The following is a 27,474-nucleotide window of genomic DNA, read 5'->3' on the forward strand; positions in this document are numbered from 1 at the left end:
ACAACCTGAGGGAACCGTCTCCGGAATATTAACCTCACTCCCAGAAGTCCAATTCCCATCATTCATGCCTCTTACCTGGGACTGATTGCACGCACGCACACGCACACACACACACACACACACACACACACCCACGCACACGTACACTGTTTAAAAACAAGAAATATTTATCCAACCTCGTTTAAAACAGTCTGTCGGTGCCATCTTTTGGACATTCATCATATTGCATTGGTTTTAATTTCTAGTCCTCAAACAGAGCAGTAGCCTAATCCGTTTATTTTTAAGTTATTGATTAAAAAAGAAACATCAAATGCATTTTTAGTCATAGTATTATTTTATACAGAAATACATTATTTGTAATTCAGATGAGAATAATTTTAAGGAAAACAAATATATTGATCTGAAATATGGCACGTGTTTTTGTAAAATAAATTCAAGCAATAGTCTACCCGCCCCCGAAATGGCGCTAATTTTAAAATTAAACTAAAAAAGCTCACGGCTGCACAGGCATTCATAACGGTGCGCGTCCAACGCGAGGAGTGAGCAGAACAGAGCGAACGTTTTTTAGTTAATTTCTACTTTCATAGGAATTCATTCGAGCGCACTGCAAGCGCCACCATAATCATACTTACTTTCACTTTTATATTAGCGATTTAAAAGCCCTCGCTGGTGTCACACGTTGGTTAACCGGTGGGAAAAATATACAGATATTCAAATATACAGATATATTAAATATATCATCGCGCTCCACCGTCGATTTGATGTGTGTGTGTGTGTTCAAATAATTTAGTTCAGTTAGAGAACGGGCACTAACCTACAATTAAAACCTGAACGTGTCCGCTTAATAAATCGTGAGCTGAATGAGAGTCGCAGCAAAGATCAGCACAAGGAGTCCAATTTCATTAATCATGGGTGGACAGCTGACTGAAAAGATGATGACGGAATATTGAACACGCAATTCAAGCAATCCCACCCCCGAAATGGCGCTATGTTTAAAATGAAACTAAATGCTCACGGCTACACGGGTAATAACGCGTTCACGGCGAGGAACGAGCAGAACCATTTTTTTACAGTCTATGAGCAGAACAGAGTGAATGTGTTTTAGTTCATTCCTACTGGACGTCCAGTAGGCTACTACTTTGGCTTTTAAGTTAGCGATTTAAAAGCCCCCGCTTTAATCACACATCCATTAACCCGTAGGAAAATATTCTCACAGTCACTAATATATTTATATATAAATACAATATACAATGGGCCTACCTGATTTCGAACACAAGAGGGCAGTATTGCCCTATGTATGACTTATTTTTTTACTAAATAGCGCATTCTGGCTGTTTTTTAACTTATACATAATTCTTAAATTGAAAAAAATAACAAAATGGGTTTAGTTCTGATATTTGTATACTTTTATATAGAAATAAATGGTGTATAATACAAATTTTAGAAGATATGAGGCTTTTAGTGTTTCCTTTCTGGACATTACTTTAATCCCTCGCCACAGCAAAACCGTTTGAGATATTTAATATCCGTTCATAATTTAGCATCTTTAATGTATTTTCATCATGTTGAAAAAGTTTGGTGTGAATAAAATCAACCACCGCTAAAAACTCGGAGTCTAAAATATATCAATATATCACATTCAAACCAAAATATCTGACTTCCTGTTGGTCGGAGCTAATGACTGTAAATTAGAAAGTTGTCCGGCTCGAAGAGAAGAATATACGTACCGAGTTTGGTTACTGTAGATAAAACTAATACCCCATTTTTGACTAAAGGTGGCGCTACTGAGCCCCTTACCACGCCCGTTTCTGAAACTTCGCACATGTCTATTACACAATAAATGTGATATGCATGTTGAGTTTCATGCAATTTGAAGCATGTTAAGAGCCTCAAATGCATCCAAAAAGAATATAAAAGTTTAAAGCGTTGCCATGGCGACAGTATTAAAGATATCAATAATCCTTTCACAGGTCTACATCTGTCGTGTGTTTACATTATACACATAAAGTTTGAAGCAAATCGGGTAAAAATAAGAGGGTGAATTCAAAGCATTTTGAAAGTGACACACTTCCTGCTGCCAGTTGGTGGCGCTATAACTTTGACTCACAATAGTCACATCCATGTGATCGGCCTCTTACAGCGAACACACTGCTGAAGTTTCATCCAGATCAATTAATGTATGAGGATGTTATAACACACTTCCTGTTTCCAATATTCGCCATAAATTCGTTTCCTCGCCACGGCCAAACCGTTCGAGATATCAAAAATCCCCTCGCAATTTATCATCCTCCATGTCTTGACTTCATGCACACCGAGTTTCGTGGTCATCCGATGAATTCTCTAGGACAAGTGTTTCAAATGCCAGAACATGCGTTTCCATACAGCCCATAATAACCGACTTCCTGTTGGACTGGCGTAAAACTTAGAGCACGAAAGTTGTTCGGCCCGATGAGATCTATACGTGTACCGAGTTTCATATTATTACATGCAAGCGTGTTTGAGATATGGACATGTTTTTGAATCCCATTCCAGGGGGCGCTGTCGAGCCCCCCTGCCACGCCCGGGTCCCAGCTTCAGTCGGGCCCTAATGGCCGCGGGTTCTGACATTTGTGCAAAGTTTCAAGAGTTTTTGAGCACGTTAAGGCCCCCAAAAGTGCCCAAAAGGTAGTAATATAATAATAATAAAGAAGAAGAATAAATAATAATCCCATGGAAAACAATAGGGCCTTCGCCTTTTCAAGGCTTGGGCCCTAATAATCCCATGGAAAACAATAGGGCCTTCGCCTTTTCAAGGCTTGGGCCCTAATAATCCTTAGAAAAACAATAGGGCCTTCGCCTTTTCAAGGCTTGGGCCCTAATAATCCGAAGAAAAACAATAGGGCCTTCGCCTTTTCAAGGCTTGGGCCCTAATAATAATAAAGAAGAAGAAGAAGAATAATAATCCTTAGAAAAACAATAGGGCCTTCGCCTTTTCAAGGCTTGGGCCCTAAATAGAATATAGCCATGCATTTTCAGGAATATTTCAAATTAGAGTAATTAATTAAACACTCTACCATATTCTGAAATCATAATTATGCAGGGAATATGAAATCACTCACAGAGTAATTCTTTGGGTTGATTTTCACTCCAGCTTTAGCTCCTCCAAAAGGCACATCTGTTGAGAGCACAGTTCATGCGTTTATACTAACAGCCACAACCAAACTAATTTACACAAACAAATTAAAGCACAGAACTTACCTACAACTGCACATTTGTATGTCATCAGTGAGGCGAGGGCTTTCACCTCGTCGACTGACACCTCTGTGCTATAACGGATACCTGGAGAAACAGAAGCAGTGTTGAGTCCTCATCAGACTATAGGTCTATGCAAACAATGTCAAATCAAGGATCAAAATAAATTACAAGCATTATAGCTCATTTAAATTGTTTTATGATGCCAAGACAGGAGATTGTCTATTGATTAAAACTAAAGGAATCACAGACGACAACACTTTCATAATGTTTTTTTTTTTTCATAATGCAATTTTTGGGGGGAGGGGGGATTAATTGAATAAAAGCTGCCAAATAGTTGCCCACTGCAATAGTAGACCTTGTCTGTCAGTTAAAATGGTATTGGGCATTATCCTGTTTGGAGTAGGAGGCCTGAAAATTCAAATAGTTGAACTGCCATTTGCAAAGAAAAATTGGTCTACAGTTCTGAGAGGGGAAATTTTGTGTAGCAGGACAGGCAGTAAACCAACCACTTTGATGACTCACTCTCTCCACTGAACTATGAGGGAGGAAAATCCAGGCAGAGCCCAAACTGGGTGTGGATAAAGCCAAAGCAACTACACCAAACATCTCTGTTTTCAATCATCCTCAAAAGGCTGCTTGGACGACACTGGAAAGTTTCTTGATTTCATGGATTAAGAGCAAGTAATTCATTTCAAATGACTATTACATCAAATAAAGTTATCGGTACATATTTAAACAGTATCTTTCCAGAGTTTATTGGTGAGAGTAAGGAAATTTTAACCTTATAAAAAAAAAGGATCAGCTTTTTATCAAGCTGTGTTGGCACTTCTTTATGCATACTGTGGAATGAGCATTTCTACTCAAGTCTAAAGTCTGCATTATCTTACCTATCATAACCAGGTTTTGCTTAATCTTCTTTCTTATTTTACCAAATAAAGTATACATTTGCTGTTCATATAATTATTTACCTAGTTTGCTTATGCCCAACATATAGCCAATATTGTAGAAAACAGTACAGGACAAATAAAAAAATAAAAGACCAATTTTGACCGCCTCTTCAATGTGAAGTGAACTATGAAGGCTTTTACACATTACCTCAAGACGTCCTGACACACAGTTGCAAAACATACAATGTTTTGTCTGGTTATCCTGTTGCCAGACTTCAAGGTAAAACCACTGACTAAAGCACTAAGCTAATTTACAAACTCAACAGTTTAAAGTCTCACCATGAATTCAGTGACTATCTCACTGAAAGCTCCCATTGATTCTACTCAATAAGATGTCTTCCAAAACTGTGTTGATCAGATCAGCCGAACTTGTGTGGAATGTAGACAACTTAAAATTGGTGGTTAATGCAAGTTAACTTTATTTGTTCATTCTACTGTTTAAGGTGACGATATGTCAGTTTTAAAAAGGGGGAAATAGTTTAAAAAACACTGATAGGATGAAGCTTCCATTTAGGGAAACTGCTGAGAGATTGAAATGCTCTGGGGTCTTCCACCTCCCTTCCTTAATAAAGCATTGCGCAGTCAGTCCCGACTAAGCAAAATGTAATGGTCTTACAAACAACTCCAGGATAGGTCAAGCTTGACAGAAACAGCTCTTACACAAACACATTCCACTGATAATGAAAGGGTTCACAGCTTCCAAAAAGCATACAAATATTGCTGCAAAGATAAAACTGTAATTTATAAGATGTATATAAAAAAAACAAAGATTCAGAAGCAGAGCTAGGAAACCTTGTAAAATAAACACATGGAACAGACAGGCAGCATTCCTGCTGCAATACTTTACAAATGAAGACCTAAAATGGTGACGAAATGCAGGACATAGGCCTATTTCTTTATACATTTGTTTAAAAGATTTTCCAATTTCATTCTCCTACATATTATAAAATATAAAATGCAATGCGTATTAAGGAATTTATAGACACTGCTAATCCTGTGGAAAACCCATTAAGCTGTATTTTGAATAGCACCGGAAACCAGAAACAAACTAACTTAAACACACCACCAACTGGTTCCACCAGTAAGGCAGTCAGTCATACTATGATTTGTGACCCTGGATCACAAAACCAGTCACAAGTAGCATGCACGCGTATATTTGCGGCAATAGCCAACAATACATTGTATGGGTCAAAAACTCAAAATTATATATTTTTTCTTTTGAGCCAAAAATCATTAGGATATTAAGTAAAGATCATGTTCGATAAAGATATTTTGTAAATTTCCTACCGTAAATCTATAAAACATTTATTTTTGTGGGTGAATGCAAACCAATCACACACATAAAGGACACCTTTAAAGGCGATTTTCTCAATGTTTCGATTTTTTGCATCCTCAGATTCCAGATTTTCAAATAGTTGTATCTCTAGACCAAATATTGTGGTATCATAACAAACCATACATCAATGGAAAGCTTATTTAATCAGATTGGAGATGTATAAATCTCAATTTCCAAAAATTTACCAATGTGACTGGTTTTGTGGTCCACAGTCAAATTTGGAACATGGTATTGGTTTTGTGGTCAACGGTCAAATTTGGAACATGATTGGTTTCTTTAAGATGGGCATAGGCTGACCATTTTCTGCAACAAACCAGCTAACTTAATGGCCTAGACCAGGGGCCAGTTGCATTTAGCCACAATGTTAAGACTGTGTCTAAATAACTAGTTTGACCAACTTGCAGTTAGTTGTGAGGTAATCAGTCTTACTTTTCCTTTTCAAATTAGAACAATCTACTTTTTATGTAACGTTAACTTAAACTAGACTCAGCATGGCTAACACCTTAGACCTAACCATCTTGAACCAGAAAGAAAGAAGAAAATCAATAAAAAACTGTTTATTCGGACATAGCACATAAATATTATCAGTTTATCACTAGTTCCAGTACATTCCAATCGACAATTATTATTTTTTTGAGCTGCTTGAAGAAACGCTTGCATGCGAAATTCGCGAATAGTCGCAGAGTGTCGCTGCTGCGCAACCACAACGCAGGATTGTTTCCACGTTCATGGAACGCAAGGCCTATCATTAATCACTCTCTGTCAAATTACAAAGACGAAGCTTGCAAATATATGTGTTGCAGACACCCAGACCTACGTCATCATAAAACAAATCTTCAGAAGATGGTACAGGTAAGTGCTGTGTGTCTCAGCTTGCATGTTTACTCTCGAGAACGCGACTGCGTCCTATTATCCCCGAACCCGGTGTAATGAATTCGTGAATTCAAACTTTACCTCCTTTACACGGGGTCCTGTGCTGGCTGTGTTGAGCTCTGTAGCCCTCGATCATCTCCCACTCCCCGTTGTCTCTCTTGATTGGGAATGACACTGACAGGACGTGGTTGCAGGGCTTGATGATCTTGAGGATCCCTCGGACTCGGTGCCTCTTCTGCTCGGGCGTTTCTCTCGTCTTGAGATCGTGCACGAGTTTGTCCTCCACGATAGAAGCTCCGCGGTCGAAGAAACCCTCGACCATCCTAAAGAAGTTAGGGTCGTCGTCTTTCTCTCCTACGGCTTCGCTGTAACGGCGGACCCGCATGAGAGTCGCGGAAGCGGGAAGGGCGGAATCGACGCATCCCGAGACCAGTGAACTGCTGGCGGCTGCGCGTGTGACGAGCTCCCCCAGATACCTATACATGACTTAGTTTGAAACTAAAACACTAGCTAACAATATCTATGAAGGAAAGAAAAAACTAAGATAGACAGTGTCAAAGAGTGGGTCGGGGTGAATAAACGGACACCACGGCTCCTCCCTTTTCTGCTACACTAAATAAAGTGTCAGCTTGAATAGTGTTTGCGAGTTTTAAACAGCAGACAGGCGTGCCGTGGGTCTCCACCTCAAGCTGGGAGGCGCTCAGGGAGCAGGAACCATAAGCAAACACGCTTTGAAAAAAGTGTTTGCAACCAACCTAGGAAAAAAGCATTACAAAATTTTTTTAAAAGTATTAGCAACCTAGGAAAAAAGCATTAAATTTTTTTTTAAAAGTATTAGCAACCTAGGGAAAAGGCATTACAAAAATATGTAAAAGTATTAGCAACCTAGGAAAAAAGCATTACAATTTTTTTTTAAAAGTAGTAGCAACCTGGGGAAAAGGCATTACAAAAATATGTAAAAGTATTAAAGTTGCTGCTGTCCACAACGTTCAGGCAACACATGTGGTCAGCAGCATGTGACAACATGCAGACAACTTTATCAATCTATAATAATAATAATAATAATGTACACCCCCCCAAAGAACAGTTTCAACTATTATCTAGAATAATAGCTACAGGGTAGAATCGGGACGGATCAAGAGGGCACAGGGTTATTTTGTTTTCGCTCATCCAAACTGGATTTTTCTTGTACAGCCGGGGTCATTAGAGGTCAACTGAGGTCCTGCTAACAGTGATTAGTTAGTGTCAGGGTTATTGATCTTTTCCTGGCCATGATGGAGTAGCTTCATATCTTCAGTCTCATAAATCAATTATAGTGTTTGCTTCCTATCTGATACCTACCGTATTAGGATTTGTTCAGTATATTTTGGTCATTAAATACAATATTTTGTGTTGGAATGACACGTGCATAGAAGGATAATCAAGGACAATGACCCTGTGTTCTGTGCACACACACACACACACACACACACACACTCTCACTCTCTCTCTCTCTCTTTTAATCTAGACACAAACTGATAATACTCAAATAAGGCACTAAAAGAGCATTATTTGTATCTGTATTGTCACTAAAATTTGACAAACCCAGATGTACTTATTTATTTCACCTGGGGTAACAGTGACATGGACTGTTAATTATGTGATGTTATCTTTGTGTCAGCTGTAATTTATTCCTGAAATACATTCTGTTCTGGAGATCAGCTCTTGCAGGGCCTTTGTGCATGTTTTTGTAGTTTCACGGGATATGCCTCATGTTTGCAATGTGAGCATGCTCTGTTGCCTCTGGCTCACAGGATCATAGGAGGTGGACAGCAGCAATGGATTACTGTACTTTTTAAATGGTATTTCTATTTTTTATGTTCATTTTTTAAAAACTATTTTTACAAGATGCTTTGACCTCTGTCAATGACATAGTAAGAAAAAAACTTTAGGCCTACTCTTTGTATTCATTTTTAGTTTTGGGAAACTTTTTTTAAAAACCATTTTCAAGAAAAGTTTCTATTTAATAACTCTAAAAATGCCATGTGGTGTAATCAAGTAAAACAGGTAATAAGATTACATCTTGAATACATGTGTGAATAAGCTGAAGCATGAAATTCTGTCTGTTCCCAGTCCTCTTTCTTCTTAATTCCACCCCATCCATACCCTCATCTCAGGCTTCAAATTCTGCCTGCAATAAATCTTCCTGTAGTTTAAAAGAAGTACGGCTCTGCTATTGGCTCATGGTGCCTACGCCCATCATCTGGTTGGTGAAGTTCTGGAGAGTCACTCATTAAACTGCCATGTTTTTCTTTTTGCTAAGTGAAAACAACTGATCCAAGGAATGCACACTTGCACAGACACATTAAAATATTCTCAGTCATTCCCACCAGCTGTGGAGATTTTACAGTGTATTCCTTCTTGCTACCTTGCTTGGAATTCTCCATTGGCTTTTAGACTACAATCCTTTACTGTAATTTGGCTATTTTTCAACTGTATATATAAATATTTGATTTGTTGATAATATTTAAAGGAACAATCAGGTGTTTGGTTATTTTATTATTATTATTTATTCATATATTTGTACATGTTTTTATTTAACTTTTACGGTTTACATTTTTACGTGCTTTTGTAGTTTTTCATTGTTTTATATAGCCTATAATTATGTGACATTTATGTATTTTTTATTATTATAGGCAACATTTGTCATTAAGTTGACCTTTTATCATCCAATACCTATTTTACAGCTTTATTTCAATGAATGAAAAGATTTTTAATAGTTTTATTTTTTACTGAATAATAACAACATGGGTCGCCCAAAAATGAAAATTATTTTTTTGGCTGAACTATCCCTTTAATATTTATTTAAGCTTTTGTCTAGGTTTTAATCTACAGTATCCATTTCTATTTTCCTGCAGGTGGCCACTTTAATACAAGTGTAAATATGAAGACCTGGCAAAATAAATCTTAATACTGGGCCAATATCAGTGCAACTTAAAAGCAATATGGCAAACAAACCGAAGATTCATGCGTTTTGGGGTGCCCCATGTCCCCAAGCCCCTGCTTTAGAGGTACAGGAGAGAGGAGTCAAGCACTGGAAGACAGTGGACCTCACTTGGAGTCAAGGCAGGTTGATTCCCAAAGACACTAGAGAGGTCCAAACAGACGATGAGTGTGGTGCAGTGATTAGTGGTAGACCGGAGTCTGGTACCTCTGAGAGTACAGAGGACAACACAGTAACATCCCAGGATGACAGTACTCCATCGGGCTGCGGGTGCTCTCAACCAAATGCAGAGTCCGTTGAGGAAGAGGAGTTGTGTCCTGTGTTGTTGACAGAATACCTAGATAGTTGTTTCTCCTGTCCGCAGACTAGTTTAAATAGACAGAGCAAAGACGTAAGGCCTACATCGCCTGTTTCCACAGAGACTGAGTATCTGAGTACATGGACAAAATCCCAAGCCTTGCTTCTTCGAAGTAGAGTGGCCCGGTGTCCAACTTCTGGCTTTCTTGAAGATTTCGTTCTTGGTTCTCCACATACTCCGCCTAAACAAATGGCCTCAGCCTCCATAAGTTCTCCAGAATTGTACAGTCCTATGGTCAGCCCTGAAGAGAGGGGCTTGGGAGGAACCTTGCAAAGCTCAGGAGAGTGGCATAATGACAGTCTAAGCCAAAGACAGCAAGAGAGAGGCGTGATTCTGGAAATCACATCTGACGGCATCCTCTGCTCTCAGGGCAATGCTATAGCTGAAAAACCTGCGGATCATGAGGAAGTCGGGTTTAACGTTGACTCACCGACTACAGCTGCACAGACTTCACCTAGTCCCACTACTTCTAAAAAGATGAAGTTGTCTCAGGCTGTAAGTAAAACTAAAGAAACAACAGAGCAGAGGGTAAGATCTGCCGCCCCCCTCTGTGGTCCTACAACCCTGCTGGCCAGGTGTAAGACCCATGGTGTACGATACGCCATCTTAGTTGCTGTGGTGCACCCATGCCACTTAAAAGAGGTCAAAGTGAAAACTGGAGTTTCGGCTGGTTCCAGTGTACCTCTAGCAACGCTGATCGTCACCGACCAATCGGACGTGGAGATGAAGGTGGTTCTATGGCGGACAGCTGCTTTCTGGGCTCTGACTGTATATCCAGGAGATATTCTGCTAATTACAGGTGAAACCATTGAGACTTCCTCATTAGATCTACAAACAAATACTTTTTATTTTTCGTCTGGAAAATATCAGTCTTAAAAGTGCCAAATATCCAGAAAAGTCAGGAATTTATGTTACATATTTTGATGATGTTAAATATTGTGCATTATCTCTAAATAAGTATCTTCAAGAATAATTCAGAATTCATGTTTGCCAAGTTATGATTTTACATATTCTTGTGATATAACATTACACACAATATATATGCACAATCATACACTACCATTCAAAAGTTTGGGGTCAGTAATTTATTTTATTTATTTTTATTTATTTATTATACTTTTATTCAGCAATACATTAAATTGCTCAAAAGTTACTTAGAGATTTTCTAATGTTACAATTCTATTTAAGAAAGCTGTTCTTTTTAACTTGATTCATCAAAAAAGAAGTATCACAGTTCCCACAAAAAAATGAGGCAGTACTTTTTTTTTACATTGATAATAATAAGAAATGTTTCTTGAGCAGCAAATCAGCATATTAGAAGGATTTCTGAAGGATCATGGGACACTGAAGACTGGAGTAATGATGCTTTGCCATCACAGAATTACATTTTAAAAACAGTTATGTTAAATTGTAACAATATTTCATAATATTACTGTTTTTACTGTATACAGTATTTAATCAAATAAATTCAGCCTTGTTGAGCATAAGAGACTTCTTTCAAAAACATTAAGGAATCTACCAACCACATACTGTATAGAACATACTCTGGAATCCAGAGTTATTTTAGACCACCTCTATTTAAAAATACGATTTTAAGGCTTTATCATGCAATATGTGACTTCATAAATGAAAATACAGAATTAGTGTTCGCTGTATTTGTATAGGAAACATTTGAAGGAATCTTTGCCAAGAGAATAGGTGTGAACAAGAAATTAACCACTAAGGCAAGAAAACAAGAATATCAGGACATTCCTCTGTGGTCATGTCATGTCAGCCCAACAAATGGCGGATTAACTCAGCTCATTCAACCAATATATACACAACAGTGAATCATCTTAAATGTAGCTGGTCTGAAAGGATGTCTGGTTGCAAAAAACCCTCCTGAGATGCACAGTCTAATTAAATGCCCACAGTTGTCTTTCTGTCTTTTCTTCGGCAGATGTGAAAGTGCACATAGACAAGTGGAAGAATGAGACTGTCCTGCAGTCCTCCTTCACCAGTAAGCTGCTGAATCTGGGACAGGTCACGGGGGAACGTATTCCACCTGGTAATAGAAACGTAATTGCTACTATTTTGCCAGATTTAAAGTTAAAGGTATAAAGTCATATTGAAATGTATATTTACATTGTACATATAATTGCCTGTAATGATTGTCCCCTGCCTTTGTAATGCTGATCTTGTCTAGCCCCACAGAATTTGAACTGTTATACATTGAGAATGCTGTGTACTCATCTGTGTGAGAAGCGCCCCCTGCTGCTGTCTCTGCCTCCTCACAAGCCTCAGGATTTGGACTCCATCCCCTTCATCCGTCTTGGAGCGTTACGTCCTGACACATTGGTTCATGCTCTGCTTAGGGTTAAACACAGGAAGTTAATTACAGGTATGGAACTGAATTGCAGTGTTTCAGATGATATAGTAAATGTAATACGAGAAACAGGAAAGTAGAGCCATTTTCAATTTCCCAGGTGAATGGACTGATATGCAGGAAATATCAGACCACTGGGTGACATGATTGACCAATCCGAATAAAGTATTCCATAGAAATTACATTTATTTATTTATATGTGCCTTGTACAACATTCACTTCACATACTTACCAGTCAAATCTCAAAGGCAACTAGAAAACATATTTGTGACATAAAATTATTATTTTTGTCAAAAAGATATCTCTGTAAAATAATATATTATTGTTATTAATAGTTTTATTTTTCTAGCTTTTTTTTGTTATATATAGTAATATTTCTTATTTTGTTAAATACTTTTTATGTATGGCCCTACAGACAAGCACAGCAAACTGGAACTTTTTATTTAAAAAAATCACATTTCAAATCGCAATTTTTTTTTAATTGCAGTTCGATTTTTCCAGTGTTCCTTCTATGTAAAGCGCTTTGAAAGCGATTTTTCCAGTGTCCAGAAAGGCGCTATATAAATGTAATGAATTATTTTAATGACATTTTCGGACATGCCCATTGACTCCAATGTTAAATGGGTCCATGGCCAATTCTATTATAGTCAAAAACTCGAGAGAGGAACCATTGTCAAAAAAATGTTGTCCACCATTCTTGTTCATCCAAAACAAACTACAATAGACTCAAGGTGTTAAATACCGGAATTATCCTTTAATACATTGATTTTATGTCTTACACTGTACTTCACATTCACTTCACATACTAAACTGTCAAATCTCAAAGGATCTTTGTTACAGAATGCTGCTTTGCTTGATTTTAGCCTGGCGTGATGAGGTGGAGGGGATATCCAGAGCAGGAGGTGTACTGAAAGCCGTTTTGACTGTGGAGCAAGGAGATGGCCACCAAGGGGCTGTCGTACTTTGGGGAGCTGCTCTCTCTTGGCTGCAGCGTTTGGACAGGAACAAAGGTGTTTATATTTCAATGGTTCAGATATTGTGTTGGGCAGCAGGGGCCTTTGAGTCGAGAAGGTAAATCTGAAATGGGATATTGTTTTTATTGTGCATCAGTATTGCTAATGCCCCTCACAGATGCTGTGTGGGAGTTCAGGATGCTGCTAGTCAGACAGGATGTGACCTCAGGTTTGCTAGAGCTGCATTCTACTCCATGGGGCTCCTGTCAGCCTCTCTTTCCTGATGACAGTCGATGTAAGGAGTTTTACAACACTGTCCGCTCACAGAGGACCGCTAGCTGTTTTGAGATTGATCTCAACACACTACTTTCCCAGAAATACTCAGGTAGGACTTTTTGCTGATGCTAACAATGCATTTGTAATTAGTATAATTCATCATGGTTGTTTATGTACTCATTAGGTGATGTAGAGCTGAAAATGAAAATCACAGCGTTCCAGTTCCAGAGCAGTCCATCCCAGGATGCCTCGGTGTTAATAGATGGCAACACGCCCATGGAGAGGATCCTGGACGTAGTCTCTGGTGACATCACTTTTGCTGGATGTGGACAGTGTTCTGCAGAACTGGAAACTGATGAGAACGGCATATACAGACCCTGCTACCCTTGTCTACCACACACAGGAGTGCGTCACTACTATAGGTCTGTTCTTTCAGACTTATATTATATACACACACACATATATATATATACGGTGTATGTATATATATATATATATAAAATAATATAAATGTATAAATTAAATTATACCCAGTTATCGAGACCTACTCTGTCTTCTTAAAGCATCCTGACTTGTCTTTCTAGGCCAGTAGTTTTAACTGTGAGAGCTGGAGATGATCAAATCTGTGTGCAAGTCCCTCCTGCTATAGTGCAGAAGATCCTTCTGAACACTCCTCCTGATAGGCTACATAAGATCATAGGTGAAGTACTTTCCCTTTTCCCTCTTCACTAATGTTTATTGTTCTCTTGATATGTTTTGTTTCATTATTGTTAATTTAAAAAAAAATCTCTTTTTTTTTTTTTTGTCCCAAGCTCCAGCATCAGAGGTGAGGTTCATCCAGGTAATAGCTGACAGGATTAGTTCTATGTTGACCCCCATGAAGAACACATTTCTCCTGACTGTGCGAAGCCATTTTCAGTGTGATGAGAACAGCATTCCCATCATCCAGAACTTTTTATTATTAGACTTTAGCTCACCAGAGGGATGACGAATATTCATGTATTTTTCGCATGATGCTATGTATTTTCATGGACAATGATTAAACTGTCTTAATGTTCTGTTTCGTGTCTAATTTTAGCATCAAGACATTTTGGAAAGATGTGTTTTTATTGTTGTTTAAGCAAAAAAAAAAAAAAAAGCCTTTAGTGTAATTATTGGGCCCAGCCATTTAAGGACAACCAAGTTTAATAAGTTAAATGCCACCCATCAAAAAAGATTAAAACCTAATAAAAATGAAGAATTAGGCTAAGTATGATCTTCAGGCTAAAAAGAATTGTGTGTTGTGATTTCTAATGCTATAGATATTGTGTATATTTAATGTACAAAAAACATACTATATTTACATTACTTATCATTATTATACATGACGTTATCATATTGCTACATGCACATACGAGCGGAAGTATTGGAGAACATGCAAATCATGTTTCTTATAAGAACCAATCAAAACACTCCTAGCACGCCACGTGATTGCGGAATTCCCCTTGAGTCGGGGCTTTCCAGGCCAGTAGCATTCGACTCATGCAAGCGTACGTTCGCATGGAGTGTTCACTAAATACTAAAACTGGAACAGATTCATTAGATGGATGGTCCAATTTGTTTATGTTTTTTTTTCCTCAGGTGTTTGCTAAGATTTTAGCAGTGATTTAATTAAATTGACGTCGAATAGAAACTACACGAGAATTAGCAAACATCAGTTATACAAGGTAAGTTAAGTCTGTGCTGAAGTAACTTACATACTGTAACGTTACACATTATGTATAACGAAATTATCATTATTACTGAACAGTTTTGTAACAAGGCATGTAACGTTAGGCCTTTAAATAGTAGACAATAGTCTGCTTTTTTATTTGGAAATAATGACTCGGTAACGAAATGAAAACATTACGTTAGGTTACATGACAGAGATGGTGTAACTTACAGTTCATATGGCGTGCAGTCCGTGCAAATTGCTAATTAGATAGAAACCCGTAAAAATGTTTACAAAAATTTGAACTGTGTTTAGTTACCGATAGTGTGTACAAGTTTTGTCTCGGGTGTTTTTCTGCTGTTAGCTCGAGTCTGCGGGAAATTCCCATCAAAAGTCAGATGTACTTTTTGGATCTGACTTAACGTTACATGTGCAGGGGAATCACATCCCCATTACACAGTGTGTGTAGCAAGCGCTTATCATTTCCATAATTTTCAGTCTGTCAGGAGTTCAGAGTCGGTTCGGATGATCCTGCAGAAAACAGAATGGCTGGAGCACTAAGGTACAGTACGTTAAAGATGTATTCCAGTATTGCTGTCTTCACTGTGCAGCGTTTTATTGTAAATTGTGCATCATTGGCACGTGCAGCTTATAGATGCCCAGAAATGTTGACTGACAGCTCATGGGTTATGCTTAAAATGTTCAGGAATGTAAATTTACTCCTAAAGTTTTGGACATGATTACAGTTCATAGAGCATGTAGACTGGCAAGTAGTCAGATTTACATTTTGAAACACAAGTAGAGGGCTACAAACAATGGTTAATTTGCCTTTCAACTAAATGCATGAGCTGAAACAGTTATAAACAGGTTTATTGTGATTTTTCTAATCAAGTCACCTTTTTTTTCCATGGCACCTCATACAATAAATTTATATTCTACAAAAAGTAATATTGTGTTCTGAGCAAGTAGGTTTTTGTCTTTAAAGAACATTACATTAAATTATTTAAAGGTTTAGTTTACCCTAAAATAAAAAATCGGTCATTACTTACCCTCATGTTTTTCCAAACCCGCAAGACCTTCGTTCATCTACAGAACATAAATTAAGATGTTTTTGATGAAATACGGGAGGTTTCTGAACCAGCCATAGGCAGCAATGTCATTGCAACTTTCAAGGCCCAGAAAGGTAATAACACATTCCAGGTTCTACATCAGAACGGCGGATCATTATTGGCTGACGCTGTTCACGTGAGCACCACGGCACATACGTGTGATGCTGACGCAGGAGCTAGCCAATAATGATTCGGCGTTTTGACATAGAACCTGGAATACTGTTTACATTATGTGAATAGCGTAAGAGAATGACATTGAAGAGAAGATATTGTTGAATTAAAGTAATTTATTTATTTTTGGTGCACAAAAAGTATTCTCGTCGCTTCATAACATCTACTGTAGTCACATGGACTATTTTAACGATGTCTTTACTATCTTTCTGGGCCTTGAAAGTTGCAATGATGTTGTTGCCTGTGACTGGTTCTGAACTGGTTCTTTTAACCTTTTTTATTAACAGAAACTAAGTGTCAATAAAATTAAATAATCGACCAAAAAATGTATTCTGTGATTCCAAAAGTTTCAAGAGCTGTGTATGATATCAACAACAGCTGATAGATTAACATATGATGTCATTTTACATGTTTTACGATTTGGTTTTGTTGTTGTTAGCATTGGACACTTAAGGGGTAAAGTTGAATTCTGTTAATGTAACTCTTAAATAGGCTAATTTACAGTAATTTTGCCCCTTTGGACGTTTACTGAGGCCTCCTGGCAGGCTTGGTTGACATCCACTGTTTTAGATTGACGACTTATGCCTTTTGCCAATCTTCTTGTCTATATTTGATGTTCTTAAGATTAGGGGTTGTTTGACTGAAGTGAAGATGCTATCATTTCACAGAAGAAGGACAGGATGTGGTTGTGATCCAGAAGAGTTTTACACTCTTTTCAGTGACGTCAGGATTAGCATTCACTCAGAATGAGCCCTGACACCTCAGATAGAAAACTCATAGTTTACTCGACTAGTTGTCCCATTGGTTTTGGGGAAGAATATGTGGTGGTACTACAGAGCAATCTTAGTACACCTCATCCTGAGTAGAAGAAGACGCTTCCTCATTCCTGTCAGCGGCAGTTTAAGTAAACACTTGTGCAATCCTGTCATCCAGTGTAGCTAGTAATATTTACACTGGATATTAAATGGATATTAAATTATTTATTTAAATAAATGTATCATTTAGAGATCATCATCATCATTTCCTGTTTGGTTAACAGTGGAAGTGTTTGTGGGTTTAAAGATTTGCGGCTGCAAGGGCAGGCCAACAGATGGGGGGCAATCCCCATCTTTCAGGGCTTTTCTCATGGTAGCGGCATTGACGGCACTGTGGAGAAATCTGACTAATCCAGTCACACAGATTGTTTTAGTCAGAAATATGTTTAATTTTTGTAAATTACACATACATGGAATTTTTTGTCGCATTTTTCACTGAATTGACTCTAAATATTAATTATCATTATTGGAATTTTGTTTCAAAAGTACCCCAGAGGAAGAGAAGGGAATTTGAAAAAGCCTTTGGAAAGTTGAGGAAATTTAGATATGAGAAGTCTTGATATCAGGGTGTGAATTTGTGTGTACCTGCATTTCTCAGGATTTTACATCAGCGGCAGCAGTGAGCTGGTATTCTGGGGGCTTTCCTCTGTTTTTTTTTTCACTGCCTTACTTCCTGGAAGTAACGCAAGCAAGTGAGCCAGACAGAAGGAGGGAGGCATATTAAAAAAAGAAAAAAAAATCCAGTGCACACACATCCTTGTTGTTAGACCGAAAGTGAAACGGACTTTGTGTGAGTCTTTTGTTTAAAACAGAGAGCCTCTTTCTCTACGTTTTGTTTATCAGGTAGGGTTAACGTGTACGCCTTCTTGTGTGAAAGTCAGAACACTGTAATTGGGGAAAAACTGGGGGAATGAAATGCGTCTGTAGGGGTTTGCAGCTCAGTTGATGTTTTAATTCAGCATGCTAACTGAATTAGAGCACCTCACCTCATGGGTTTTTTTGAGTTCTGGGTTTGTGTCTGTGCGAGACGGTCTCAATAAGAGTTTTCTCTGTTTCTTCTACATTACAGGATGGATGATACACAGTATCAAATGAAGTTTGACAATGAGGTGAGCCACATATTGTCAAAATTGCTGCTGTAGTCTGCTACCTTGCAACAGATTTTTGGTTTAGAGTTGTGATCTATAGATATTTTCATTTGGGATGCTCAATATGCATACCCTATTATTTTTCTGTCAGTAGATTTTTTTAAATAAATGCACATTTTTCGTCAACGTTATCAAACCCTAACTTAAAGCTAATCTTTAAAAACATTAATAAATTAATAACACTGTTAAATGTAATGTATAACAAATCTCAAAATGTATTATCAATATTGTTGTGAGTGTGACGTCTAAATTCACTTGTAGGTTTTTTTATAATAAATTTGTATAAAAAAATAGTATAAATTTGAATATCAGGTCACATTTTTCAGTTATAATAACATAAAACTAATTAATGCTTTGTGCTAAAGGTTTGGGTTTAATACACATAAATGTATATTTTATATACAAATACTAACACATGCATGTTTGTACATGGCATCTTTAGTCTTTACAGTTCATGGTGGACCTTCCATATCTGCATGAACCTTTTGAGGTGAAGCCTGAACCCTTTGTGACAGAAACAGGTAAGTTATTTAAATATAATTATTATAATTATTAATAATTAAAGCCAATTGTCTTGCTTTATGAATGTATTTTATAATATGTTTTTGTTGTGTGGTGTCCTTTGGATTTAAATGGGAAAAAAAGGCTAATTTATTGTTTTTGATCTTTATTACAGTTCATGGGCCTTATCTACAAATAATTGAGGAGCCAAAGCAGGTATGTTCACTTAGGTCTTCATACACTTTTTTTGCTTTATTTTCCACTCTGTTTGACAATTTCCCAATGTTATAAATTATAAAATGGGTGTATTTTAGCCATTTAGTGAACATGTGTGATGTATTACAGAGAATGTACAGACTATGTGGGATAATTCCAGAAAGTATGCGCTGGAATTCCCCAAAAACAGGGTTTTATAAGTGAGTAAGGTCTGGTGTTATGTAAATAACTCTATGTGTGTGTTACAGAGAGGATTCAGATTTCGTTATGAATGTGAGGGCCCATCCCACGGTGGTCTGCCAGGGGCCTCCAGTGAGAGGAACAGAAGGACGTATCCCACAGTCAAGGTGGGCTTTGTAACATGAATATGTATCTGGAATGTATTTAAATAAGCAGTACATTTATAAATGCATTCTCCCACACCAGGTGTCAAACTACTTGGGTCATGCTCGCGTGGAGGTTCAGCTAGTGACGCACACAGACCCCCCTCGCGTTCATGCGCACAGTCTTGTGGGTCGCCAATGTAATGACAACGGGATATGCTCCATTGATGTCGGGCCTAATGATCTAACAGCACAGTGAGTGAACACGATTACTGTTCATCATGCTCATATGATCTCTTTCTTTGTTATTATGACATGCGTAAGAGGATTGCGTAAATTGCGTAAGACATTTGTATGTATACAGTATCATCATTTGACGCTTGTGGCTTTTGATTGCTGTTTATGTGCAGTTGTGCAATCTTTATTCATTATCACATCCTCTATGTCTAGATTCAGTAATTTAGGCATCCTCCATGTTACTAAGAGAGGAGTGATTGAAGTATTAACGAAAAGGCTGAGAGAAGAGAAGAGAAGGACGAAAGATCCTGGATATAAATTTAGTGGTAAGACTGTGATTTAATTATTCAACTAGACATACTTGAGGTTGACTGACTGCTTATTGAATTTTCTGTTTACTGTTTGCATCTTCATTTGACGTGATGTTTTCTCTCTCTATATCACTAATCCAGATGCAGAGGAACAGGCTATTTTGCAAGAAGCCAAAGAATTGGGCAAAAGCATGGACCTAAACATTGTAAGATTAAAGTTCACTGCTTACCTGCAGGACAGCAATGGGAGTTTCACAAGATCCTTGAAGCCTGCTGTTTCAAATCCTATCTATGATAGCAGTAAGTCCTGCCATAAAACATAAGAGAATAAATGAAATTCAATTAACAAAAGACATCTGCCACACACTGACCTCAAAGTTGCCACACAAAAAAACACAAACGAAAATATATAGGCACTATGAGTTTAAAGAAAAATAAACTGATATTTTAATCATACGTAGTTTAAGAGACTGCAGATTTTGTTGATTTTATTTCTTCAATTTTATATTTATGTATATTTATTTCAAAATGATTATGTCACTTTTTTTGGTATACATTTTTTGAAAGTGGTATATAAATATGAATAGTATTAATACATTGCTTACATATTAATTAAGACATAGTAATTACATATTACAATTGTAATAATCTACAATGCTTTGAGAATATTGTGTTTAGTCTGTAATCAGTTATTGATAATTTCAATTTACATTATCGTTTAAATCTTCAGTTTGGGGTCTGAACGATAAAAAGAAAATTCACCAAGGATGCATAACATCGATCAAAATGGTTATTTTAAATTGTATTAAAAGTTTACAATATTACTGATTTCACTGTATTTTACTGTATTCAAATAAATGCAGCCTTAATGAGAAGAAGAGACTTCTTTCTAAAACATTAAAAATCTTACCGACCCCAAGCTTTTGAACAGGAGTGTAAATTATGAAAAAAAAGTATTGGTAATCTTATCATAGCTAAAATGTGCTGCTCTTTACCCAGAATCACCAAATGCTTCAAATCTGAAGATCTCCCGAATGGATAAAACCTCTGGATCAGTGCTGGGAGGAGAAGAGGTCTTTCTGCTCTGTGATAAAGTTCAAAAAGGTTATTATGATTTTCTGATTTCAAAAAGGATTTACAATCATTCACAAACTTTTTAGATCAAATGATGTTTATACTCCTTTTTTCCCCAGATGATATTGACATTCGTTTTTATGAGGAGGAAGATGATGCCGGATGGGAGGCATTTGGAGACTTCTCCCCCACTGACGTCCACAAACAGGTTTGTGATAAATTGACATAAAAACGTTGTAATTTCCTGGATTTTACCGTTGGATGTGGTTTAGCCTTTTACAACAAACCTTCACTGACACCGTTTTTAATCCCATCAGTATGCGATCGTGTTTAAGACACCACCGTACCGCTGCACAGATATCACACGCCCTGTCACCGTGTTCCTGCAGCTCAAGAGGAAGAAGGGAGGTGACTGCAGCGAACCCAAGCAGTTCACATATATTCCACATAATCAAGGTTAGTAGTGCTGTGCAAAATATCAGTGCCCCTATTGTGCTATTTTAAAGGTTCCCTCTCCTTTCTGAGAGCCTACTCTGCTCTGATTGGTCAGATGGCCCAGTTGGTTTTGACTGGTCTAACGCTTACAGAGCGTGTCGGAAACCAAACCAAACTCCTCTATTCCTCAGCTACAAGCGGTTGAGGGTCAAAGTAGACCTTGTTTGCGGACAGCCAATGAAGACCATAGGCTGGCATTATGCAAATTTGTTACCTAGGTATGTAACATGAAGTGAGACTAGAATTACTGATGACTCGCTTCGGCTGTTCAGAATCGATTCTTTCTTGAGGAGACAATAATGATCACTTTGATCTTTAAAACTTTGCTATATTACGTACTGCATGAAAGTTAATATTCTAAAAAGCATAATGGGGCACTTTAAGACTATCAAATTTTTTGCAAAACAGATTGCAACAAACTGTCCTAACATGTACGTGTTATATAAAATAAAGTATCTTTATAGTTTTGTAGATTTTTGAAAGAAGTCTTTTATGCTCACCTGGTAATATTTGTGAAATATTGTTTCAAAAATAAATAAATAGGAAAAACAATTTTCTGTTTTTAATATATTATAAAATGTAATTTTATAGTTTCTTCATTCAAATTATTATTAGATTCTTTCACAAAAAAAACTTGTGTTTTTGACAAAAACAGTGTTTTGAACGGTAGTTTAGATCGATTAAACATCCTCTTCACTATTTCTCTTTCTCATATTTGCTAACATGTTGGCTCCTGTTCCCTCCTAGACAAAGAAGAGGTTCAGAGGAAGAGGATGAAGGCACTTCCTCAGCCTTACGATCACTGGCGGGGAGGACCTCAAGGAGGAGCAGGGGCTTTTGGAGGTCCTGGATCTGGAACAGGAGGAGGAGGAATGGGAGGAGGTGAAAGGCTACACATGCACATGGTTAATTCAGTTATTCTGGCGGTGTGTCAACAGAAGTCTTCATATATGTATCTTTGTGTCAATTGTGTCCTCAGGATTTCAATTTAATCATACGATGGACAGTTCAGGGTTTTTCGGTGGTGGTGGATTTGCTGGAGGGCCACAGATGTCAGGCTCCACCCCACAGTCTGATGGATCTCAGAATCAGCCAACTAACAAACAAACTCAGTCTGGTTCTCCAGTGCAACAGCAGCTCATTCAGATTGGTGAGCATAATTATCTTTCAGATATCATTAAACTCAAGGCACTGAGATTTTAGGTGAATATGCATTCACTGATGCATGTTTCCTTCCTGTATTGTTTCCAGCCGCAGCTCTGCAGAATCGCGCCACTTTGACAGCCAAGTGCACTGCTCGTGCTTTGTTACAGTACTGCAGGACAGGGGATGTGCGCCCCCTGCTGCTTCTGCAGAGACATCTGTGTGGAGTGCAAGATGAGAATGGAGACACGTATGTCTTTTTCACATCTCTGCCTTTCAGCTTGTATCCGGTCTATTGTATCAATGTCTTAACGCATGTCAAGTATACTTAATTCCAGGTTATGTGTCTGCTACCTTTAACCCTTTCTAGTATAGTTAGTGTATTTTAAGTGTATCTGCTTAATGAAAAAATTTAAGTGAAATTGTTAGTGTAGTAACCTTATTATTTTTAAATGCATTTAAACGATACATTGAATGAAGAGGGGGATTAAGTGCAACACAATAGTGATCAGAGTTTGTGTCGTATTTTTCCCATAGGCCTCTGCACTTGGCCATTATCCATCAGCAACCTGCTGTGGTGCAACAGCTTATTCAGGCCCTGAACAACACCCCACAACAGAAGTTCATCAACAAACTCAACCACCTCAGTCAGGTAATTTAGCATCTATATGCAGTGAAAATGCTCTTTTTTTCATTATTATTATTATCTTATAATTTTTGTTTTATGTGACATGCTAACGTTCATCTTTCTTACCTTCTCCAGGCTCCATTGCATCTGGCTGTGATCACAAAGCAGCCCAAGTTAGTGGAGATGCTGATGAGAACGGGGGCAGACCCGAGCCTGCTGGACCGAGAGGGCCGGACAGCGCTTCACTTGGCCGCCCACACCGGCGATGAGGCCGTACTACGAGTGGTCCTGGACCTGCTGGGAGAGCGCTATGTCCATTTAATAAACTCTGCTGACTTCTCAGGTGAGCGTTACACATGCCATTGTCTCTCAGTCTTCATTTAAATGGTGCTGAAGGTTGCATGTGGAATATTATAGCACATACTGATTTTTTTTTTTTGTACTTTCCCGCTTCTCAGGTCTATATCCAGTCCATCTCGCTGTAAAGAAAGACGGAGAGCACTGTCTTCGATTGTTAGTGGAGACAGGAGCAAAGATTAACATGCCAGAGCAGAAAAGTGGCTGTACAGCTCTACATCTGGCAGTGAGGGATAACCTGTTAAAACTGGCCTGTAATCTTATTACTGAGGTAAAGGATTTATGGAGCACTAGATGTTCAGTCACAGTTTCGGTTAGTTTTAGTAAACACTACTTTAGGGGTTCACCAAGTAGAACATTTGAGGCTGATTATTACAGTATAAAATAATATCTTAATGGATCCTTTTTTGAATAAAAATATTACTTTCTTTAAAAAAAAGAAGAAAATTTCAGCATTACACAAACCAGAGATACTGGAACCATTTCACCCTATTTCCCACACTTCAGCATAGAGCCATCACGAATGTTTTGTTTTTAAAAGTGACAGTTTTATGTTTGTCATTTGTTACAGCTAAAGGCTGATGTGAATGTGTGTACCTACGGGGGCAACAGTCCTCTTCACTTGGCTGCCAGTCAAGGCTCCCCACCTCTCTGCTCCATGCTGATAGCTGCAGGTATCTGAGAAAACTCCTTTCTTACCTATTTAATACAGATATCAGGTACTTTAAAACCTCTGAAGGGCAAAACCACAATGACTAGTCATTGAGAACATGCTCATGTTGTTTTGTTATTAGAGCAGTGAACTTTTACTATAGGATGTGATTTAGGTATTTGATAGTTGTCCACATTTCCTGATGTGTGACATTCATAGGAATTGCTCATAATTAATGACATATGAACTGAATAACCAGTTGAAATCATGATCATCATATTCAGAGCCAATGACTAGGGAAAAAGTCAAGTTTTGGTTCAGTGATATAAAAGCTTTGTTTGATGACTCATCTCCCGTGTCTTGTGTTTTAGGTGCTGATAAACGTATGGAGAACGATGAGCCTCTTTTCCTGAGCTTATCTTCCTCTGATGAAGATGACGAGAGTGAGAAGAATGATGCCAATAAGCAGCTTCCAGATGACATGGTTCAGCAAGTCCAATTCATGTCGATATCATCCGAGAGGGGAGCGTTTAACCCACGCAAGAGACCTGCTGCGGGACACACACCATTTGACCTGGCTAAATGTCAAAAGGTTTGAGTTTTTGTATCCATCATAATTGCATACAGTCAGTGGGTGAGCGTTTGGAGGTGGATGAATAAATACATGCAATAGATTTAACCTTTGAAACACCATTGTCTTCAACAGGTTAGAGATCTATTAGATGGAAGGAAAGTCCCCAAGTCCAGTTCACTCGCCGCCAAGAGGACCAAAATAAGCACTGACGAAGGTAATGATCCTTCTTAATGTTCTCGAAAACTCTACTACTTCACTTCTAGCATGTGTGACTGATCAGTATTCCTCTTCCTGCAGTGAACCAGGGTTTAGACAGCGAGGTGCTCATGAAACTGTGTGGTATTCTTATTGAAGACCATGTGCCCTGGAAAGAGCTGGCGGAAAAACTGGGCATGCTCACACTCACTCACCTGTTCCAGGAGAGCGCCTCGCCCTGCCAGAAGCTTCTCGAGAACTACCAGGTAAGAGACTGTCATTGTTCTCTTGGTTTGGCAACTGCCTTTTATATTGTTAAATAGACGTTAGTTATGTTTTGAACCACATACTAGCATACCGATGACTTTTTCTGCATATAATGCACATTTTCTGTGAGGACTATTGTATTTGCAAAAATGTGAAATATACAGTCTTGCACCTCGTCACATGTCAATGCATTGCACTTGACTTGACCTTCCATTTAAAGTGTAACTAATAAACTGGAAGTAATATCAGATTTTTTAAAAACATCTTTGTTAACACATTATTTAACTACAAAATGTTTTAATAAAAAAAAAAAATGTTAAAAGATATTAGAATAGAATACTAATTACATGAGGAATGTGGAGCAAATTAATGAATACTAAATAAATGTCCTAAAATGTATTTATTAAATACATTTAATATTGAAGAAATGTATGAAACATGCATATTAATCTAAATTTCCAAAAAAAGTATTAAATATGCAGTATACTAGGCCTATTACTTAAACTAGGCCTATTACTAAAAATATGTAATTTGACGTGTTCATGTCATGACAACAATGCAGCATACTAGTATTGGAAGCATTTATCTTTGCTTAATTAATTGTAAATAATTTATATAATGTTTACTGCTAAATAAGGGTACGTTTACATGACAATTATGGACTAAAATCTGACTTTTTTTTTCTTTCGCATTTTTCGGGTACAGACAACAGAATTGTCAAAACAATCCCGTTCACACGGATCCACGAAAACTATTAAAATTGCTGTATTACACATGCCAGGCCAGTAGTTAGCGATGTCACTTTGTAAAGAAACACTACACACCTTTAGACTGAACATGTAGCATACCCATCCACATGACGTCATCCTTTTCACAAATTTGCATTTGAAACCCATTTTCAAAAGTTTGCGTTTTCAGGTCCCCAAAATGTCGTTGTCATATAAATTAATTTTTTTTTACTAAAATGTACTTGTGAATGTATTTGCTCCACATTCTTCATGTAATTGGTATATGTTTCTGAAGCCTTTAAAAAAAATTGTTAGCACAAATTTTTCTTGTAGATTGTATGTGTTTTTTGGCTAGATGCATTTGGAATTGCATTTGTGTTGGCATCACATACAGTATGAGTGTGTTTATGTGTGTTCAGTTAAGTGGTGGTCCTGTGGACGGCCTGGTGGAGGCGCTGCAGTCTCTGGGTGTGAGTGAAGGAGTGAGACTTCTGACAGCCAGCCAACCCAGAGAGGACAAGCAGAGCTCAGGTACGTTTCACACTCGGATAGAGAAACCGGGTCACCTCTGAGATTAACACACAACCTTCGGTCAGTAAATGGTGAATACAACACGCTTTTCCTTCTTCCAGATTCTAAAGAGGACAGTGGCTTTGGGAGTCAGTCCATTGGAGAAGAGATGAGAAATCCTGCAGTGGGGAATCACTGATTATCAGGATCTATTCATTGAGGACAACTTGGCACTTTATTTGACTTTTTTCAGGTGCAAACTGGTGGACTGTTCATCATCTCAATAAAGTGGAAATACAGCACGTCACAGGAAGGATTGAAAAGAATCGTTTTGAGGTCAAAAGCACTCACTGGTATTACATAACAGTAAGACAACATGACAGAAATCAGTTGATCCTCTAAACTCCGCAGTTTGGACTGAAGCTGTAGTCTTAGTGCAGTGCTTGTATCTAAACATCAAATCTCCAACTGAGACTTTACAGTAATGGAAATGCCATTTCCCCAGCACGGCTGTAACCTTGGAATATGTTTGCGGAATGTTCTATGGATGTTTTTAGTAAGCTCTGTTTTTCTATATATGCAACCTTTAATTAAGCAAAAGTGATCTAATTGAATCACATCTTTGCATTGTCTCGATACATCATACTTTTTATTTATGTGTACTTTTGTTTGCAGTTATACGTTTGTTCAGAGGTGAGTTTGTGTTTTAATAAAGTTATTATTTCATAATTCTGTGTCTTTATAATGTAAGAGTCCTAAATGCTGACTGAATAGGAAAAAAATCTGCATACATGCAGTTATAGTAAAAATATGAAATGTTTCATGAGCACCAAATCAGCATATTAGAATGATTTCTGAAGAATCATGTGACACTGAAGACTGGAGTAATGATGCTGAAAATGTAGCTTTGCCATCACAGGAATTCATTGTATTTTAAATTATATTAAAATAAAGTTACAATTGTAATATTTCAGTATATTACTGTTTTCTGTATTTTAGTACAAA

General features: G+C 37.7%; 3 protein-coding genes across 4 annotated transcripts in view; 2 read left to right on the plus strand and 1 right to left on the minus strand.

The window, feature by feature from the left end:
- The window catches only part of glud1a (glutamate dehydrogenase 1a), a 53,529-nt gene extending 46,409 nt beyond the window's left edge, over positions 1–7,120 (minus strand). Inside the window, exons 1-3 of the mRNA XM_079636233.1 lie at positions 6,472–7,120; positions 3,238–3,318; positions 3,099–3,154 (exon numbers count right to left, since the gene is read on the minus strand). Of these exons, the coding sequence (XP_079492359.1) occupies positions 3,099–3,154; positions 3,238–3,318; positions 6,472–6,874 (540 nt within the window). The 5' untranslated portion in view covers positions 6,875–7,120. The remainder of the gene's footprint in view (positions 1–3,098; positions 3,155–3,237; positions 3,319–6,471) is intronic.
- On the plus strand, positions 6,138–14,447 carry shld2 (shieldin complex subunit 2). 2 transcript variants are annotated; one of them, XM_079636218.1, is made up of 9 exons: positions 6,138–6,369; positions 9,288–10,530; positions 11,671–11,778; positions 11,917–12,111; positions 12,960–13,106; positions 13,228–13,434; positions 13,510–13,747; positions 13,910–14,025; positions 14,138–14,447. In XM_079636218.1, exons 2-9 carry the CDS (start codon positions 9,375–9,377, stop codon positions 14,311–14,313), a joined length of 2,343 nt encoding a protein of 780 aa, XP_079492344.1. In that variant the 5' UTR covers positions 6,138–6,369; positions 9,288–9,374; the 3' UTR covers positions 14,314–14,447. The 2 variants fall into 2 exon arrangements, with proteins under 2 accessions (XP_079492344.1, XP_079492343.1); XM_079636217.1 differs by having other exon boundaries at positions 6,176–6,369; positions 11,671–11,789; positions 11,925–12,111; positions 14,138–14,383.
- Positions 14,448–14,784: 337 nt separating this feature from the next.
- nfkb2 (nuclear factor of kappa light polypeptide gene enhancer in B-cells 2 (p49/p100)) lies at positions 14,785–27,198 on the plus strand. Its single transcript, XM_079636216.1, has 25 exons — positions 14,785–14,854; positions 14,946–15,031; positions 15,514–15,577; positions 18,180–18,219; positions 18,701–18,779; positions 18,935–18,975; positions 19,224–19,322; positions 19,402–19,553; positions 19,749–19,861; positions 19,988–20,146; positions 20,846–20,950; positions 21,040–21,128; positions 21,238–21,376; positions 22,163–22,297; positions 22,395–22,565; positions 22,667–22,808; positions 23,096–23,210; positions 23,322–23,529; positions 23,645–23,814; positions 24,115–24,217; positions 24,567–24,787; positions 24,902–24,983; positions 25,067–25,230; positions 26,379–26,490; positions 26,592–27,198. Exons 3-25 carry the CDS (start codon positions 15,561–15,563, stop codon positions 26,666–26,668), a joined length of 2,733 nt encoding a protein of 910 aa, XP_079492342.1. The 5' UTR covers positions 14,785–14,854; positions 14,946–15,031; positions 15,514–15,560; the 3' UTR covers positions 26,669–27,198.
- Positions 27,199–27,474: the final 276 nt, after the last annotated feature.

The sequence above is a fragment of the Phoxinus phoxinus genome (genome assembly GCF_949152265.1).
Source record: "Phoxinus phoxinus genome assembly, chromosome: 14".
NCBI lineage: Eukaryota > Metazoa > Chordata > Actinopteri > Cypriniformes > Leuciscidae > Phoxinus > Phoxinus phoxinus.